The 18,589-nt window shown below is 39.3% G+C and overlaps 1 protein-coding gene across 2 annotated transcripts; it reads left to right on the top strand.

Moving 5' to 3' along the window:
- The first annotated feature begins 1,201 nt into the window (after positions 1-1,201).
- On the top strand, positions 1,202-17,372 carry mvb12ba (multivesicular body subunit 12Ba). 2 transcript variants are annotated; one of them, XM_051412373.1, is made up of 10 exons: positions 1,202-1,448; positions 5,468-5,590; positions 7,427-7,534; positions 7,670-7,766; positions 7,927-8,056; positions 8,286-8,429; positions 9,839-9,933; positions 11,186-11,241; positions 11,390-11,449; positions 13,876-17,372. In XM_051412373.1, the coding sequence occupies exons 2-10, from the start codon at positions 5,480-5,482 to the stop codon at positions 13,960-13,962; spliced, it is 888 nt and encodes a 295-aa protein (XP_051268333.1). In that variant the 5' UTR covers positions 1,202-1,448; positions 5,468-5,479; the 3' UTR covers positions 13,963-17,372. The 2 variants fall into 2 exon arrangements, with proteins under 2 accessions (XP_051268333.1, XP_051268332.1); XM_051412372.1 differs by lacking the exon at positions 1,202-1,448 and adding an exon at positions 1,476-1,565.
- The last annotated feature ends 1,217 nt before the right edge of the window (positions 17,373-18,589 follow it).

The following is an 18,589-nucleotide window of genomic DNA, read 5'->3' as shown; positions in this document are numbered from 1 at the left end:
AGGACTTTATTCTCGTACTGTTAGGACTTTATTCTCGTACTGTTAGGACTTTATTTAATGTTAGGACTTTATTCTTGTAATGTTAGGACTTTATTCTCGTACTGTTAGGACTTTATTCTCGTACTGTTAGGACTTTATTTAATGTTAGGACTTTATTCTTGTAATGTTAGGACTTTATTCTCGTACTGTTAGGACTTTATTCTCGTAATGTTAGGACTTTATTCTCGTACTGTTAGGACTTTATTCTCGTACTGTTAGGACTTTATTCTCGTAATGTTAGGACTTTATTCTCGTTCTGTTAGGACTTTATTTAATGTTAGGACTTTATTCTTGTAATGTTAGGACTTTATTCTCGTACTGTTAGGACTTTATTTAATGTTAGGACTTTATTCTCGTACTGTTAGGACTTTATTTAATGTTAGGACTTTATTCTTGTAATGTTAGGACTTTATTCTCGTACTGTTAGGACTTTATTCTCGTAATGTTAGGACTTTATTCTCGTAATGTTAGGACTTTATTTAATGTTAGGACTTTATTCTCGTACTGTTAGGACTTTATTTAATGTTAGGACTTTATTCTCGTAATGTTAAGACTTTATTCTCGTACTGTTAGGACTTTATTTAATGTTAGGACTTTATTCTTGTAATGTTAGGACTTTATTCTCGTAATGTTAGGACTTTATTTAATGTTAGGACTTTATTCTCGTACTGTTAGGACTTTATTCTCGTAATGTTAGGACTTTATTCTCGTAATGTTAGGACTTTATTTAATGTTAGGACTTTATTCTCGTACTGTTAGGACTTTATTCTCGTAATGTTAGGACTTTATTCTTGTAATGTTAGGACTTTATTCTCGTAATGTTTGGACTTTATTCTCGTACTGTTAGGACTTTATTCTCGTACTGTTAGGACTTTATTCTCGTAATGTTTGGACTTTATTCTCGTAATGTTAGGACTTTATTCTCGTAATGTTTGGACTTTATTCCCGTAATTCCCCCCCAAAAAAATTCTCTGGCCCTAACACTCGTCGTACTCCACTGACTGCCAAGTTTTATCAATGATTTAAGAGGAAGGGTTCAAACACACAAAACCCTGCATTATTGCAGTATTAGTGTTTACATGTATATGCAACGGGTAGGCACAGGGGGGGAGTGGGGGAGTGGGGGGGACGGGGACGGGGACGGGGGGGACGGCTCCTCCAGTTGGTTCACTACTCCCCCGTTCAGTCCCCACCAACAGCTCCACAGACGGCATCCTCCTCAAACTGCTAGCAGCACAACCACCATGCAAATACACACAAAGCAGCTGATGTTTGGGATTGTTTAGAGCAATTTCGGAAAGATGCGAGTCTCCCCAGAGCTGTGAAAAGGTGTGAGTGAGGAAAACACGGAGGAAAACACGGAGGAAAACACACGACGACCGATCGGATCCGACTGTTAATCCCGCTGGGTGAGTGGACTGCGCTGCCCAGCTAGTTGGCTAACATTAGCAGCTACTGCACATTCGGTGTCTTCCAGCGACTTTTGTCTCAGGTGCTGGGATGCTATAATGAATTTAATGTGTACGGTAAGCTCTTAAATCTCCCGGTGAATATCTAAGGTAGAACACTCTAGCCACCGCTAACGTCTGACAGCGTTGTCCGTTTGTCGCAGCTGGTGTTCGGTTGGTTGTAGCAGGCTAGCTTGTTAGCCGTGTCGCATAGCTAGCTAGCCAAGCTATCCCCGCTAGCTTGCACTTTACGTTAGAGCCGTGTGTAATAAGATCACTAACGTTAGTGACAAACGCAAGCTCGTTGTCGTTTAGTGAGATTTTATTTAGACTTGAATAGGGATGAGTAGCTAGTTGGATTCATTATCTACACGGTTAACGTTAGCTCTTCCCACGGAGCCAATGGAAGTTACCCTGGATGAACAAGCCACATTCAGTTTAAATAGTGGGAGTTATTGATGCTTTGGTTTACAACAGAGATACTTACCTGATACTAAATGATGTGACATTCACCTAAATGATCAGGGTGTTGTGGGGAATTCAGCATTTAGCTGGTTAATACACAAAGCAATGCTTTTATTCAGTACATTGTTTTAGACCTGGTTCATGCTGCTCTTTGTATTCAAGTGACAGTAATCATAGTAGTAGCTTATACCCGTTGTAAAAGTAGTGTTTTAAATTCCCATACCAGTGTATTTGACTGCTACTAAGGAAAAGGGCTTTAAACAAACAGATTTTAGATTGAGTTTGTTCTTCTGTGAATCTAACATTTGTGCGTTAGCTTACCAATCAGAAATGTACACTCATATTCTCTGCTTTCACTAGGCAAGGCAAACATATTAATAATGTGCCATATAAGTATTTTTATATATAACTAAGGCAACCCAAAGACAAAAATAGGCACAGTTTCAGTTTCAATACCTTGTAAATGACCAAAAACTGATGAAATGGAAAATAGCATTTTAAATCACCGGTACCTGTTTAACAATGTATGCCAAACAAATCAATTTATTTGTATTCTTCTATCAAAATCCAGTCATTGTTCTTGTAAAACAGAATGGAAGGTGTGCTTACATAAGTGTGAATCAACATATTTCAACCAATAATATCATGACATAGATATATTCCTGTAACACAACACTGCACGGTCTGCCATCTTTACCACATGCAGCACTTCCTCTCACACTGTGAGTGGGTATACAGTACATCCATTTCTTTTTATAGGACTGGCACACCTTATCGCTTAGCCGGGAAACGTTTGGTATATTTTTAGCCAAATATTGAATATCTATATCCTGAACATAAGACTTTGATGGGTGCAAGAGCTCCCTGAGAGATTCAAGTCTGCTTCTCTGTTGTGAGGATGTACTGCTTTTCTTTGTCACATGTGAGCGTAAAATGAATATTTTGTGGATTTTTAAGATGTCCCTTTTGGGTTTAGAAAGCATGATTGGCATTTTTCAGAAATGTCTGATATTAAATTAAAAGGGTCCACACACTGTAGCTCCTTAAGTACAAATTATTAATAGATCCCCACGTAACCCTTTTTCATGTCTTCTATTGATCCAGCACCTGCCATAAACAGTGTTTGAGTGTGAAACTACAAGGGCTGTCACCAAATCCCATTATATAATCAAATTGAAAAAAATGCGCTTGAACAAGTGTGTGTTTTAATGTATAATGGGTAATTAGCCACTGTTATGAAGAATATAACCACTGATGCGCCCGGGGCCACATTGAAGGACTGCCCACTCAACTGACATCCTGTAAGTCCACAGAAACACTCTATTTAGTTCACTGTAATGCAGATTACGTGCTTGGGCTCTTTTACCTGCCGACATCAGCAGCAGATGTTGGTGAACTTGTCTGTTTTAACTGATTGGACCAGTGAACTAGTCACTGCAGTATCCCCAGACTCCGTTAAGAAATGGCATTTTGTGAGTTAATGGGTGAGGGGAAACTTTATAAGCTTTGTGAAACTCCCACTACAACAGATTGTAAACTATTCGGGCCTTCTTGTAAATTCAGGACACGTTACATATTAAGTTATTTCTTACTTAGTTATTTCCCAGCGTGTTGGCTAGCTGGCGGTCCGACCTCCTCTACTGCCGTCCACTGTGAGTGACTGTTGGACTGACAGCCTCTCAGCAGCCCAGCGGCAGGAGGGGCACATTTGCTTTCTCTGGCATTAATGTCCTTTTTCATCATCTTCCACACAATGGAAAAAGCAAAACTGTGTCCTGCTTATAAAGTTCAGTTTTTTTTTCAGTGTCTTTGCTCTAGGGCTGCTGACAGCGTAGGGAAAGCGGCGGGCTAGGGTGTCGCTGAAAACAAAGGACAGTAATAATGGACATTGACTGACAACATTTTTAGTAGGGTATTGCCCAATAAAAGGGTTTGTTGGCATACAGAGCCGGGACGCATTCTAATGTAAGCTGACATTCTTAAAGCTGTCCACTTGTGATCGGATCACCCAAGATGCATTCTAATACCAAGTGTAAACAGACTGGAAAGAAATTCTTTAACCTGAGAAATGAAACACAATACAATACAATGATATAGTGAATATAAACACAGCAAGTAATGGAACTAATCATGGTCATTTAATGTTACCTGACGCACAAATCCTGGCTGGAATAAGTTGGTGTTGTGTGGCTAAATACGATCCACTCTGTTTCCCATTTACAGAGACAGGGCTGTGCACAAACATTAGATGTTTATTCTGCACACAGAGTTGAAAGCTAGCAGACCGTGAGGAGACATTTACAGAATTTGACCAAATGTGTGTTAGACAAAAATCACATTACCTAGAATCACTTACCCCACTTTCGTATTACTTTCGGTAATGAATGGGAATAGGCCACTGATGTGCATGTGAATCCACATTGAGCTGTAGGCCTAGATGGCTCTGTGAGTTGTCTGGATATAGACGTACTATCAGATCATTGGTCTGCAGCCTCCTGGGGTCAGTCTTATTCTTAGACAGACACCAATATTGAGTCAGTTGGCCTTTTCTACTGAGTTTTATGTCCCCTCTTTGTGGCACGGCTCAGAACAGAAGACTGTGGTAGTCAAGGAGATGCTATGCAGGAGGCCACTGTTGTACAGGCAGCTTCTAGAGGGTTTCCTGCTTTGTTTAAATCCCGTCTTATTAATATGCAGTCAGTGAGTCACATTTGCAAGGTCTTCCCTGAATCAGACAGAGGCTAAAGTGTTTGAACCCTCCAGAACCTATACACACTTAGTTGTTTCAGTTGAGACAAAGAAAGTCAACAAAATCCTCACAGAATTGAGAAGCTGGAACGACATAGTATCAACGTTTCTATGTCTGTGTGGGTGTTGAGGTATGTTGTTTTAGTTTGTGGGGTGCGGTCATGAAGTTTATTAATGTGATGTAATGCAAAGGGAATGCTCACCGGTTACACAGGGGCTGGCACGATACTGTGAGAAAGTTGAGATTGATTTGTTTTAGTTAAGTTGAGATGAACTGCAACCACAGCTCAGTGAATTTAATGTTTCTCGTCTGTTTATTAAAACATTAAGACAAGGATTTCACTCACCCAATAACCGGCTATTGTCGGTATATTGGTGATAACTCCAAGAGCTTCAGTACATGTAACAAGCTCTTTTAGCGTTAATCAAAATTGGCACATAAAATCAAAATAAATAATAATAACTCTCCTCACCCACGCAAATCACCACACACATTTGCAAATCTCTGCCACGGTAGAAGTGTAGCATAGGTCACATGCAAGATGAGCCAATTGAAACTCGTATACCATATAACACATTTACATAAAATAACTAACATTATTGTAACGACATAACAACAGAGCAGTATGTGCAGCAGAGGGAAATGCAGGTTTTATATCGCCTCGTTTCAGGTAAACTGACCTGGTAATCTTGCAAATCGCGTCCCTCTCCCACTTCCTCACCCCACTTTCCAGGAGGTTCATCTGTTATGGTGCTTTTTGTTGCAGGACTCTACAAACATGCCTGAGGTTCGGGAGCTGTCTGAAGCTTTGCCAGAGATGCCCATGGACCCAATCACTGGAGTCGGAGTGGTAGCCTCCAGAAACAGGGCACCCACTGGATATGATGTGGTAAGTCAGACACCCTCTCCACATTCAAGAGTAGGCTTAAGACGTTCCTCTTTGATAAAGCTTATAGTTAGGGCTGGATCAGGTGAGTCCTGAACCATCCCTTAGTCATGCTGCTATAGGCCTAGACTATCAGGGGATTTCCCATGATGCACTGAGCTCCTCTCTTCCTCTCTCTCTCTTTCTGCACTCATTCATGTTCCATTAATGCATGTTACTAACTTCACTTCTTCCCCGGAGTTCTTGTGCTTTCTCGTCTCGCAGGTTCTCATGGATCCTCCTGCCATGGTCCTGCTTGACTGCCATTGCTAATATTACTGATATTATTGTTATTAATATTACTATTATTATTATTACTACAGTTACTATTATTACTATAATCACTGCTCATTGTCGCCCATCGTTGATGTTGTTGTTGTCATCATCTTCTTCATGTTCATCATCATCAGTCACTACTATTAGTGTAGTTGTTGCTACTGTTGTTGCTGTGCGTCTGTCTGTCTGTCTCTCTCTCTCTCTCTCTCTCTCTCTCTCTCTCTCTCTCATATCCCAACTGGTCGAGACAGACAACCACCCACCTAGAGCCGAAGGGTCTGTCCTAGGTTTCTGCCTTTTAACAGGCAGTTTTTCCTTGCCCTTGTCGCCAAGGTCTTGCTCATGGTGGTACTGTTGGGTCTCTGTAAATAATGTTTTAAAGAGTTCAGTCTAGACCTGCTCTATTTGAAAAGTGTCCTGAGATAATTTCTGTTATGAATTGGCGCTTTACAAATTGAATTGAATTGAATTGAAAAGTCTCAGGACAGATAGACAGCTGAACCAATGTACCAATATTATTAAATGATCAACTTATATTTTATACAGCCAAAATCATTCTAATTGATAACAAAAATTTGACATTTTGATGTGCATTGCCACTCAAAAAATGTAGGGTCACTTGTTAGATTGATGTTTTACAGTACCAAATGTATTATTTGCATTTGAAATAGTTTTTGTCGTAAAAGAAGAATAATTTAATCATTGAAACGTCAATTTAGTCAGTGTCCCTTCAGTACTACATGATTTTCCCCCAATTACCTGATCAATCAGTCCATAGTATGTTCAGCTGATGTTCAATAGTGCTAACCCTACGCCAAACCTCTGTTTCTATGCGGAGGTTTTAAGAATAGCATTGAAAAAGCAACATGCCTGTTACTTCCAGCATGTTAGATGCATCACTGTGACACTGAAACGAAAACCTGTTACTGTTACACAGATTTTGATGATTTTTGACTGCTGATTTCTTGTATTCTCATTTAACTTTTGGTCAGTGGGATCTGAGAGTCTGGTTGGAACATTGTACATTGTTTTTCGCAACCACGGTAGTTTCTTAGACACACTTCACAGCCCGTTCTCTAACCTGTACATACACATATTAATTAATTAATTTATAATTTTGTACAGAATTGTTGTCACAGCTGGTTGTGTGGGTAAAGTTGTGACAGTTTCAAAGAAAGACAAGAGAAGATAAGAGGGAGTTGCTCTGGGTATCTTGTAAGAGGATTTCAGTATGTGCATGCTGTAACCTGAGGATTTGACTGAAACTGAAAGCAGCAGCTGCTGCTTGGTTCACTGCTAAAGGAGAACTGTACTGACACCAGAATCACTTTCCCTATAATCTTTACAGCTGCAGTGAATGTCTTTTAATTATTAATATATAGCACCATTATTTCTGTTATGTTACTGTTGTCAGGTGTCAGGCATTGAGAGCCTGTTAAAGTCAGATGTTAAGTTGACAAAAAGGGCCAGAAACACCCAGATATTGTAATTGTGGTCTCAGTTTGATGACTTATCTGTGTCTAGGTCTCTACAACAACAGATGGCCTGGATGCTGACCTGTGGAAAGACGGCCTTTTCAAATCCAAGGTGACCCGTTACCTGTGCTTCACCAGGGTCTTCTCTAAAGAAAATGTAAGTTAACTCAATGCATGTTGCAATCTTGTGTAATCATATAGCATTTATAGCATGTTTTTTTCCCACCGATGGTATATTTTGACTCCCAATATTCACCCCCCTCTCCCCTGTCCGCCATCCCTTTCTCCACAGAGCCATTTAGGCAATGTTCTTGTGGACATGAAGCTGATTGATATAAAGGACACTCTGCCTGTGGGTTTCATTCCCATCCAGGAGACTGTTGACACACGTAAGTTATCAAGTCAAGTAGCAAGGCACAGATAGCATCACCGTGTCCTAAATTCAAATGAAATCTTTCCATCTTTAAAAATGTTGAACAGCTGTGTAAATCCTCTCTGTAATGTATGCAGTGGAGTGACTCCCAGTCTGTCTGTCTGTGTGTCCCACAGAGGAGCAGGCCTTCAGAAAAAGGCGACTCTGCATCAAGTTTATTCCGCGGGACTCCACAGAGGCAGCCATCTGTGACATTCGCATCCTGGGACGCTCCAAGCAGGCTCCCCCCCAGTACACCTTTATAGGGTGAGCAGTGCGTGTGGATCACATGACAGGACGTTAGTTTTGGTGGTAGACTTGACAAATAGTTGTCCGATCTAAGCATCGTTACTCAGACAATGGCAGGAATAAGCCGGAACTGACTTAGCATTTTAGCAAGTGTGGTTCCCTTGTGTCAAAATCAATGGGTTTTTGGTTAGATGGCTGAAATTGGCATCTCTTTCTGCTTATCAATGCTTATGAACCTGTTTCACAGAGAACTCAACAACATGGGAATCTGGTATCGCATGGGGAACGTACCTCGGGCCCAGGACTCCACACACACTCCGACCACCAACAACATCCAGAATGTGAACTCCTCTTCCAGCTCAGCCCCTGTCCCAGCAGCTCCTATGCCCAAGTATGTCTGTGTGTCTGATTTACCCTCACTTATCCAACTAGCTCTCATGTATCCTGCATTTACTCACATGGCTAACACTCTTTGCTTAGTCCTGAATCAAGGAAAGAGGATGTCCACTGTCCTTGAACATCCTTACGTTAGGGGAAGGGAAACAGATCTATCTTTAAATGACAGTGGAGTAGGAAAAGGTGACGCTTTCAGCCGGAAAACAAAGAAAAGCATTGTCTGATTGCTTCCTTGCTGACAAAAAGAAAGGAGGAAAGTTGAACTGCAAACATACATTGTTTTCTGGGAACTGCCCACTGACACTTTGAATACCTGTTTTGAGTGGTGATAATATCCTGCATTTGATCAGGGCATTAGAGTTGAAGGTTGAATCCTTCCTGTGTTCTGAACATAAGACAGTGACACTGCCTGCTCTCTCCCACTCCCCTGGACGATGATATGAAATACTAGTGATGTCGATCAATAGAGTTGGATGATCATTTTTTATTATCCTATCATTATAATTGTGGCTACTTCAGATTGCCAATATGCACTCCGATCACGAGTGGGAGAGTTACATCAGCACAACAATGAAATGCTCAGATCATTGAGTCAAGAAATGTACCAGTACTCTCACTAATGGTGAAAACTATAAACCAGCACAAAATTAGCAACATAAACCACCATATTTTGAACAGACACCTTACAAACTACAAAAACAAAATATAACATAGTACATGAAAAAGTAGGGCCAGGCATGAAGGGAAAAGTGGCCTGTCGCTAGGCAAGAGTCTGTGGGATTACAAAGCAGGGCTGGCTCTGTCCAGACAACAGCACACTGTGAATAAATATATCTATTCAGTTCCTTGTTATTGGGCATCAACCTCATGTTTAAAAAAAATTATTTGAAGCAGAAATAACCACTTCTGGTCGTGCATGCCCCGTCAGACACAGCCGAGAAACGAGCCCGCACGGAGCCAGTACAGACAACATTAAAATGAGAGTTTGTCTGTGCCTGGTGAGACTGTATCACAGAATCCTGTTCCGTTGAACATTATATTTCTGATATTAAGGCTGCACTGTGTGTACTATTTACTTCTGACTACAAATAGTTAGAAATGAGAACATTTAGAGTTCCAAGCTTCACAGAGACCACTGCTGGTCAGTTACCTACTCACTAAGATGTCTATGAAACACAATCACATCATTTAACAACAAAATATAGCTATCCTTACTTGCCAGGCTGCTTATATGTTTGCTAATAACTTATTTAAAGAGTTTGGTCTCTGACACCGGCAGCATTGTTGTTTGTTGTTTAAAGCATATGGCAGTCCATTGGTGTGTGGTTCAGAGAGAGAGCGGATGCATAGATTCAGTGGTTTGTCTTCATTGAACTAATCATATTTCTTTCTTTTTGTCCCAAGACATATTTCTATGACTCTTCCGGCCAGCTTCAGAGGGAAGAACACTACCAGGCCAGACTATGAACACCAGAACTCCAATCTGTATGCTATCTCAGGTCGGCAACACTTTGGGACTTTCCTCTAACCCTTTCCACAAAATCAAAGACATGTCTTTTTGAAATGTGCCAATCAAACTCATGCCACACATGGTGTTGTTGGTGTGTGTAAATTGTACTTTAAATGCTACAAGTTCCTGTTGGCTTCAATGTGGCTTCAGAATTTAACTGTTCCACACTTCGTGACCAAATACCTGCAAAACTAATGGTGTTCCCATCAGCCTCAGCTGTATTAGCAAATGTTTGCATGCCAACAGATATATTACAGGTATATTATTACCTGTGGAAATCAGCATGTTAGCGTCAGCATTTAGCTCAAAGCAGCCTCACAACAACAGCTAGTGCAGCCGTGTTTTTCCTGACACAGATTATTCTACTTTTTGACACTTGGATATTTATAGTCTTTCTCATCAGAACTCATAAAATAAAATGATAATATTATAAAAAGGGTCAGCAGGTTCAGGAAATGATCTCCATTGTAGCATGACCGGTCTGAGTCGAGCTCACCAGGATTCTGTTTAAAGGCCTGGTTCAACAGAGCGCTTTGGTTTCTCACTGCTGGTCCCCTTCTGCTCTGTTTCTCCTGCACTACTGTCTTTGTGAGAACTCACTAGAGTCTTAGAGCTTCACAGTGAGGACATTTTTGGAAAGTGAGGTCTTTGTGGTCACTGCTCATGTCTTCAGAGGGCTGTTAAGGTTATTGAGTTAGGATAAGGTTCCAGTTGGGGAAAATTGGTGTTAAGCATATGGTGGCGGACACAAGGTTGTGGTTAAGTTTTGTGTTTTTGTCGGTGTGAAAAATATAGTCTAAAATCCAGTAAAATCCTACATATGATTTTGACAGAGATTATAAATGGATTGTGTTAATGAAGTTAGTATTACTAAAGTTGCAGTTATATTATTAAGTTTGTGTTGGCCAGGCTGCAGACGTTTGTCAAATTACATTGTCATACTTCACTCAGCTGTTTCAGGGCGATATGACTGGCTGAGAGTGTGTTTATTTAACCAGAACACCCTCCGATCTGTAATTCACTTCAGCCAGCCCTTTTTAGAATCTGTGCTACTCACATGAACCAACATGGCAGGTGGAGATGCTCACACAACCCAAAAACTACCACTCTGCTCCACTCGTTGTGCGTGCAGAATTAATAGACCCTTTAGTGTGTGTTTTGTAACTTTGTGAATAAATGTTTTTTCTACAGACAGATACATGCATGTATCATTTATTTGAACTGTCCATTTGAACTTTCAGCAATGGATGGAGTGCCTTTCATGATCTCTGAGAAGTTTGCCTGTGCCTCGTCTGATGTAAGTAGTCTGAGTTGAGTCATTGACAGGTTGACCTGATAGTTGGTCACAGGTTTTATCGATATAAAAGCTCAACGCATTTGAAATATGTAGTAATATTCTTCTTCTTCTATACAAGTAACTAATGGTTTCTGCTCTCCATGTTCAGCTGCAGCAGGTGGATCTGATGGGCATTACAATCAAGTCACTGGCTGAGATTGAGAAAGAGGTTAGTAGACAAATGTAATCAAGTTTCTGCTAATGTTTAAGGAGAATTACTGTTAATTACAAATTAATTCTTATCTTTATGGCTTTGTCTATCTTTTCTGTCACTTATGATAACATGGTACCAACCAAGTAATGTGAACCTATCATGCCATCACCCATTGGTGTGTGGAGTACCGTTTTGAAGTCTCAAGGTTGGCAATATGGTCGTCACCATGAAAGTTTGTCTGAGCCATCAGAGGTGACGCACTGCAAGTTGAGCTGCTCTCATTGGCTGCGCAGTTTCAACTCCTGGTCCCATACAGCAGTCGCCTGGTCACACATGATCTAGTATTCCAGATAAACAGTACACTAAAATATGTTTCTGAAACGACTTAGGAGAGAAACTGTTGACACAGTAACAGAATCTTGATTCATATTTGATCAGCACTGCCTAGTTTGACAGTTTGATCTGAGTTTGGTACGTTGAGCTGGACGGACTCACTGAGAATGACCTGTCAATCACAAGGTAGCCACGCCCTAAAGCATACCCTGCTTTCTTGTCCATTTTATTCTAAATGGGACCATCATTTACTAAATGAACATCATGCTGTATGGAAGAAGACTGAAACTAGAGACTGAGACCAGAAACTCATTAGGAAACTGTTTACTGAGCTCATAAATCAAGTCAGAAGTCAGCTATTTTCTCCATTAGACTCAGTTCTTAGAGTGCCGGTTTAAGACACTTCCGCATTGGCTTCACTTCCCAGACCCAGAAGCTTCGTCCACTAATCAGTGCATAGTACACACCAAGTTGGAGCTGAGATATGGGATTATGGCCTCAACTATAAAACAAAGTTGAACTAGTGTTAAAACACAAACAGTCAGACAATCAGACAGACAGGTTGTTAACAGACCAACAGTTCATCCAGATAATACGGCTGTAACTAATGATTACTTTCATTATCGAATAATCTGTCCGTCATTTTCTGGAGTAATCCATGAGGCGTTTTGTTCAGAAAATGATTTTAAAAAAGTCAGTGTTTCCAAAAAGTCCAAGCTAATGTCCTCAAATGTCTTGTTTTGTCCACAACCCAAAGATATTCAGTTTACTGTCATAGAGGACGAAAGAAAGCAGAACATATTCACATTGGAGAAGCTGAAATCTGAGAATTTGGACAGTTTTTCTTAAAAAATTCTCAAAACAATTAAACCGATTATTAAAATAGTTAGCAAATTATTAAATAGTTGCCAACTAATGGATTAATTGACTAATCATTGCATCTCTAGCAGATTATCTAAACCTCTTTATTTCAAGCTTAATATTACTGAGTGTGTCAAAATTGCACCAAATTTGAAAAATCAGGAAATCGATCAGATTGTCGAGAAAAGCAAAGAACACATACATACATACATACATACATACATACATACATACATACATACATACATACATACATACATACATACATACATACATACACATACATACATACATACATACATACATACATACATACATACATACATACATACATACATACATACATACATACATACAGAGAGCACTTGGTGACAATAAAAATGTCCATTTAAGTTGTCTTGCCAACATATCTTAAAGGTCACAAAACATTGGGCTTTATGTTCCGGAAATTTCAGCCACTGATGTTTTCAGACTTGAGTTAGAAGGACTTGAGCACATGCTTCCTGGAAATACTGGAAAACAGACAAATTTAGAGACTAGTTTTCCAGTCATGGAAACAACTGGAAACTGATTAAAATGACCCAAAATCCTGGAAATATTTTATGTTGTCCTGGAAATTCTTTATTGTATTTTACCCCATCACCCTGGGTGTGTGCATTCTGTTTGAAACTCAACTGTTGGTGGGATAAGCTGCATGAAAACCAACCGGTAAATGATATGACATGATGTGAGAAAAAATTATTCCTTAAAAAGAGTGGGAACCCTGTTGAGTTAGTTGTGGGTACTATTAACTCATGTATTGTTGTGTTTTGTAACATAAGAATTGACAGCATTTCTGAAGTAAATGAGTATATTTGTGCTACTACCACCTTATAAGGCCCATACTGAGTACAGACTATCAATTACTTGCTATCAATTAGAAATAATTAGGAGTTTTTTAAGGGAAAACTTAATAATGGTGTAGTAGTTGTAGTATATGCTCATGCAGAATAAGGCATTAATAGTTACCAGTCAATATGTGTACCTTTTAATATGAAATGTAAAACATCCAGTAACGTAAGTAAGATGATGAGATGTGGTGTCGTTGCCATTTACTGTGCAACCAGCAGAAATGTTCCTGTAATTCCACTCTGTTTCCACCAGAGTGTGCTCTTTATTGTAAAGCACAGATGTGTTTCAGTGCAGAATGGGATGCTTTCTATGGGATCATATTATAAAGTACTGATGTCAGACTCTCCCTCTGTCAGTATGATTACAGTTTCCGCACGGAGCACAGCGCAGCAGCTCGCCTCCCCCCGAGTCCAACACGGACCTCCCTGAGCTCCGAGGCCTGAGGACCCCCCTTCTAACTCCTCTCTAACAACACTCTCAAGACCTGTACACAACTACTGAGGACCTCCCCACAACAAACAGTCCCAAACACCTGTACTGAAAAAAAAGATTCTGTGGGTCTGGCTGAAACCACTATGTACAACATTGACAAGCTGGATTTAGAAATGAGACAAACTTGCTCAAGGAAGTGGAATGGAATCACTTCTTCTCTCAAAAGAATCGTGAAGTGTTGTTCCCTGTGATACAAATAACCACACTCCATCTACATGACTTGTTACAGACGAGATAAAAGGATTGAAAGGATTCTTTATCCTGATGGAGGGCACCTGTAAGGCCTTTGCTCTCTCAGGTGGAGTGAGAGCGAGAGCAGCCATCATATTTGCCTTCCACACCTGCTGCTCTACTGTTGGCCTGAATGGGATCCTCCAGTTCACGTGTTGGAAACACAAAAGGAAACTCCACATCATAGGATTTTGTTTTCAAGCTTGTACCAGTCTTCTCTGTGTTACTGTAATATACTGGTGTGACTGTGAGTGCACTTTGTGTTTTTGGAATTTCAGTGTGCTTCCTGTTTGTCACAGATATTGTGTTAACCACTTCTTTACTGTGTGTGTGTGTGTGTGTGTGTGTGTGTGTGTGTGTGTGAGAGTGTGTGAGAGTGTGTGAGAGTGTGTGAGAGTGTGTGAGAGTGTGTGAGAGTGTGTGTACCAGGCTTTGCTTTATAGAACCACTGTTTCTGTTCAAAAGTTACTAAACCATGACTCATGTTACACTGCTGGACTACACATACCACTGTTCTTATGATTTTTGTCAACCATAGTTAATGTAATGTCTGCTATGTTTTTTATCCAGCTATTCATTTTTCCATATAACGGATGATAGAACATCACATGAGCTTTGGTACCAGTACCAAACAATACCTTTTCACTGCCTTAGAATTGCTATGAATATAATCATTTTTCTAAACAAAAAAAAAAAACATTTTTCATGGAAAGAGGAACTTAAAGCTGCAGTAGGTAACTTATAAAAATACCTTCTTGTCATATTTGCTGAAATAACTATATCCTCTGATTGGTTGTTTTCGTTCAGGCCCGGTGGATTCTTGCAAATGTCATTAGGAGCACTAGGAGGAGCCAGAGGAAGCTGATTTTCTTCACAGATTATCTGTCTCATGTACTACTGTCAGGATATTGTGAAAGTTTCAGCAAATATAAGAAGAAAAAACCTGCTGCAGCTTTAAACGTACTCCAAGGTAATGAAACAGTCAATTTAATACTGATGCCTCTATACGACCGTAACAAACAACGTAAAAAGTACTCTCTTGGTTTTTCTGAAGGACATTTCTACTGGCTGTTAATGTGCAAAGCTATCTGAAACTTTACCAAGAAATTTTGATGTTAACTTAACATAGTTTTAATGTTGACTAAAAACTAGACTGGACTCGAAATTATTAAAAAAAACACAACACAAATACTCAGACAATAGCAAGAATATGTCCTGAACTGGATTAGAATTTTTTAATTATATATTAAATAAAACTGAATATTGTTTCAACAGTACATTTTACAACAGCAAAGTCCCTATAAATCAATATCTCACTGGAAACAAATCTGTCAGTAAAATAAAATATATTCCTGACATCAAACACAAACATCAGTCAGTGTCAGTCCTTCCTCCTGTCCTCTCAGTTTTGTGGCAAACTAACAAACACTGAGACTACACACGAACAGCTTTATTCTTTATTACATTACCAAGCTAACTAACAGCAAATGAAATGCTCTCAAGTTCTGATATAACATTGGTTGGAGGATCTATGCTAGCCTTTTTAGCAGCCGCCATTGTTGCTTTTGCCCCACACGTCACACACATCTAGCGTTAAACTGCGTCCATAACTCATGCCGTAACTGCCAGTACTTCCTCAAAGGACTGTGATTGGTCAGAACCACTGTTAGACACAAGCTCATAGCTTGAAAGCTGGCAAGATCGTGTTTCGCGTGATCTCTCAAATCCAGCGTCCTTGTGAGGTTAGTTACACTGGCTCCTACAACTCTACAATCTAAAGTTTACTGCCCATGTGGAGTATATACTACATACCTTGATATTAGAAGTAGAAACCTTCATGATCATAACATAAGTCTTTTGACAAAAAGTGTCTTACCAAATGTCAAAGTTTACCCCAAATGGGCAGTAGTTGCATAATTGTGGCCTCGTCTTATCCTGTAATCCCAATTATGAAATATTAATAAAAGCAATCTGACCTTTAATTTGAGCCATTAATCAGTCGCTCCAGGATTTCCTCCAGGGTTCTTTTGGGTTATGTATAGATCCTAAATGTCTGATTTCACAGCAGCTTTTCTTAAACAATTGTGATACACGTTGCAATGTTTGTAGGCATTTTTTTGCAATGAAATTGGGATAGAAAGTAAAAATGTCTTTGTTTTTGATTTTGTATATTTCATTAAAGATTGAAGAGGAGTTGTTCCAGAGAGAATAAAACCACACTGTTTAGAGGGTAAATGTGAGATGGGATGCATGGCCTGCATCTTCACAACTGAAAACAAAGAGTGTCTCAACGTTTGTTGCGGAAACACTACAAGATTGGTCAGTTTTGCAGAAATGTTACAGTAAAATGATAAATGATAAAATTGCAAGGTCGTGCACAAGTCACCGTTCAGTTTGCCTTAATTGTTGCGATTGCAACCCCCTGGAGGGACTGACTGGAGCCCTGTCAAGCTACTGACAATTAAACTCAACACTTCCTGCAGTTGTTTCAAATTAAAAGACTGCTCATTGCTCATAAGCATTTCATTGCAGTTAGCACTCCAGTGGGATGTCTGTGTATTCAGAGCGACTCTTCTCTTTACGTTAATACAGCATTCTCTTTTGACTTTGGTGAAGAACATTGAAACTGTATTATTTGTTTCATAACAGATGTTTTACTATATTTCTCTGCAATATTGTCAAGTCATAAATGCATGGATTCACTCCTTTTATTTTCTGTTTTATTTGTCTAATTTATTAGTCATTTCAGTATTGTGACCCTGTTGTCTTAAAGACTTGTGTGATGAGTGAACAGATCCATGTGAGGCTTTGTGTATTTGAGTGTATCAGACTGCTCTGTGATCAGCTATGTATAATTTCTCAGATGTGGCATTTACCTGCCCAGTTTTTGCTAAAACATTTAATAGCTAACTAATATGGTGTCTGCGTAACAACCCTGCTTTGATATGTCTGTTAGTTTGCATGCACGGTGACATGAGATGTCAGAGGTTTCAATAGACAGTTATTTTTGTAGGTTGTTGATCAAGTCACAGATTTTGTCTCATAAATAGATTTTATTCACTAAAGAATGAACAAAACCGCATCAGTTGAATTTGTATTATAAGGAAGTTTTATTAAACTATGAACTAAAGGCCTTGACCTTAAGTTGACTCTTATTTTGGTAGAAATGCTGATGTGACTCAACTTTGAGCCTGATCAGTGCTGCATTATTGAGGTGGATGAAGATATTTGAGAGTTTAACAAATTCAATTCAATTCATTTTTTTTCATAGTGCCAATTCATAACAGAATTTATCTCAGGACACTTTTCAAATAGAGCAGGTCTAGAACGAATAACAGTGAAAGCTAATAGAGTGATTCCTAATAATATTGCCTAAGGGAGCATATATAAAGTGAATAGAATTGGTCCAAGTACAGAACCTTGTGGAACTCCATGACTAACTGTAGTATTTATTAAAGATTCATCGTTAACATGTACAAACTGCGAACGATCTGATAAATATGACTTAAACCAGCTTAGTGCGGTTCCTTTAATACCAATTTGATGCTCAAGAAGAAAGAATATTATGGTCAATGGTGTCAAATGCAGCACTAAGATCTAATAATACAAGTACAGAGACAAGTCCATTGTCTGAAGTAATTAAAAGGTCATTATTAACTTTAACCAGTGCTGTCTCTGTGCTGTGATGAACTCTAAATCCTGACTGAAAATCCTCAAATAAACTATTGCTATGTAGAAAATGTCGCCAACTCTTTGGCGACTACTTTCTCCAGAATTTTAGAGAGGAAGAGGAGGTTAGAAATCTGTCTATAGTTGGCTAAAACCCCTGGGTCAAGACTTTTTAAGAAGGGGTTTAATTACAGCTACTTTAAAGGACTGTGGTACATATCCTGATAATAAAGAAAGATTAATCATATCCAGTAAAGAAGTGCTAATTAAGGGTACGACTTCTTTAAGCAGCCTAGTTGGGATCGGGTCTAACAGACAGGTTGATGGCTAAGATGTAGAAATTATTGAAGTTAGCTGATGAAGATTGATAGCAGACAGTCTAAACATATATATCTGATTTTACATTTGTTAAAATTCCTAAACTTGGAGAGCCAGTAATACCTGTTGATGGCAGTTGGTGATTAATTTTCTCTCTAATAGTAATAATTTTATTATAGAAGAAGCTCATGAAGTCATTGCTACTTAAGTTTATGGGGATATGTGGCTCAATAGAGCTGTGGCTCTCTGTCAGCCTGGCTACAGTGCTGAAGAGGAACCTAGGGTTATTCTTATTTTCTTCTATTAGTGCTGAGTAATAGGCTCCTCTGGCATTACGGAGGGCCTTTCTATAGGTTTTAA

Source organism: Dicentrarchus labrax, unplaced genomic scaffold (genome assembly GCF_905237075.1).
Source record: "Dicentrarchus labrax unplaced genomic scaffold, dlabrax2021, whole genome shotgun sequence".
Lineage (NCBI taxonomy): Eukaryota > Metazoa > Chordata > Actinopteri > Moronidae > Dicentrarchus > Dicentrarchus labrax.
Note: the sequence above shows the minus strand (reverse complement) of the source record. Positions and strands in the feature narration are given on the sequence as shown.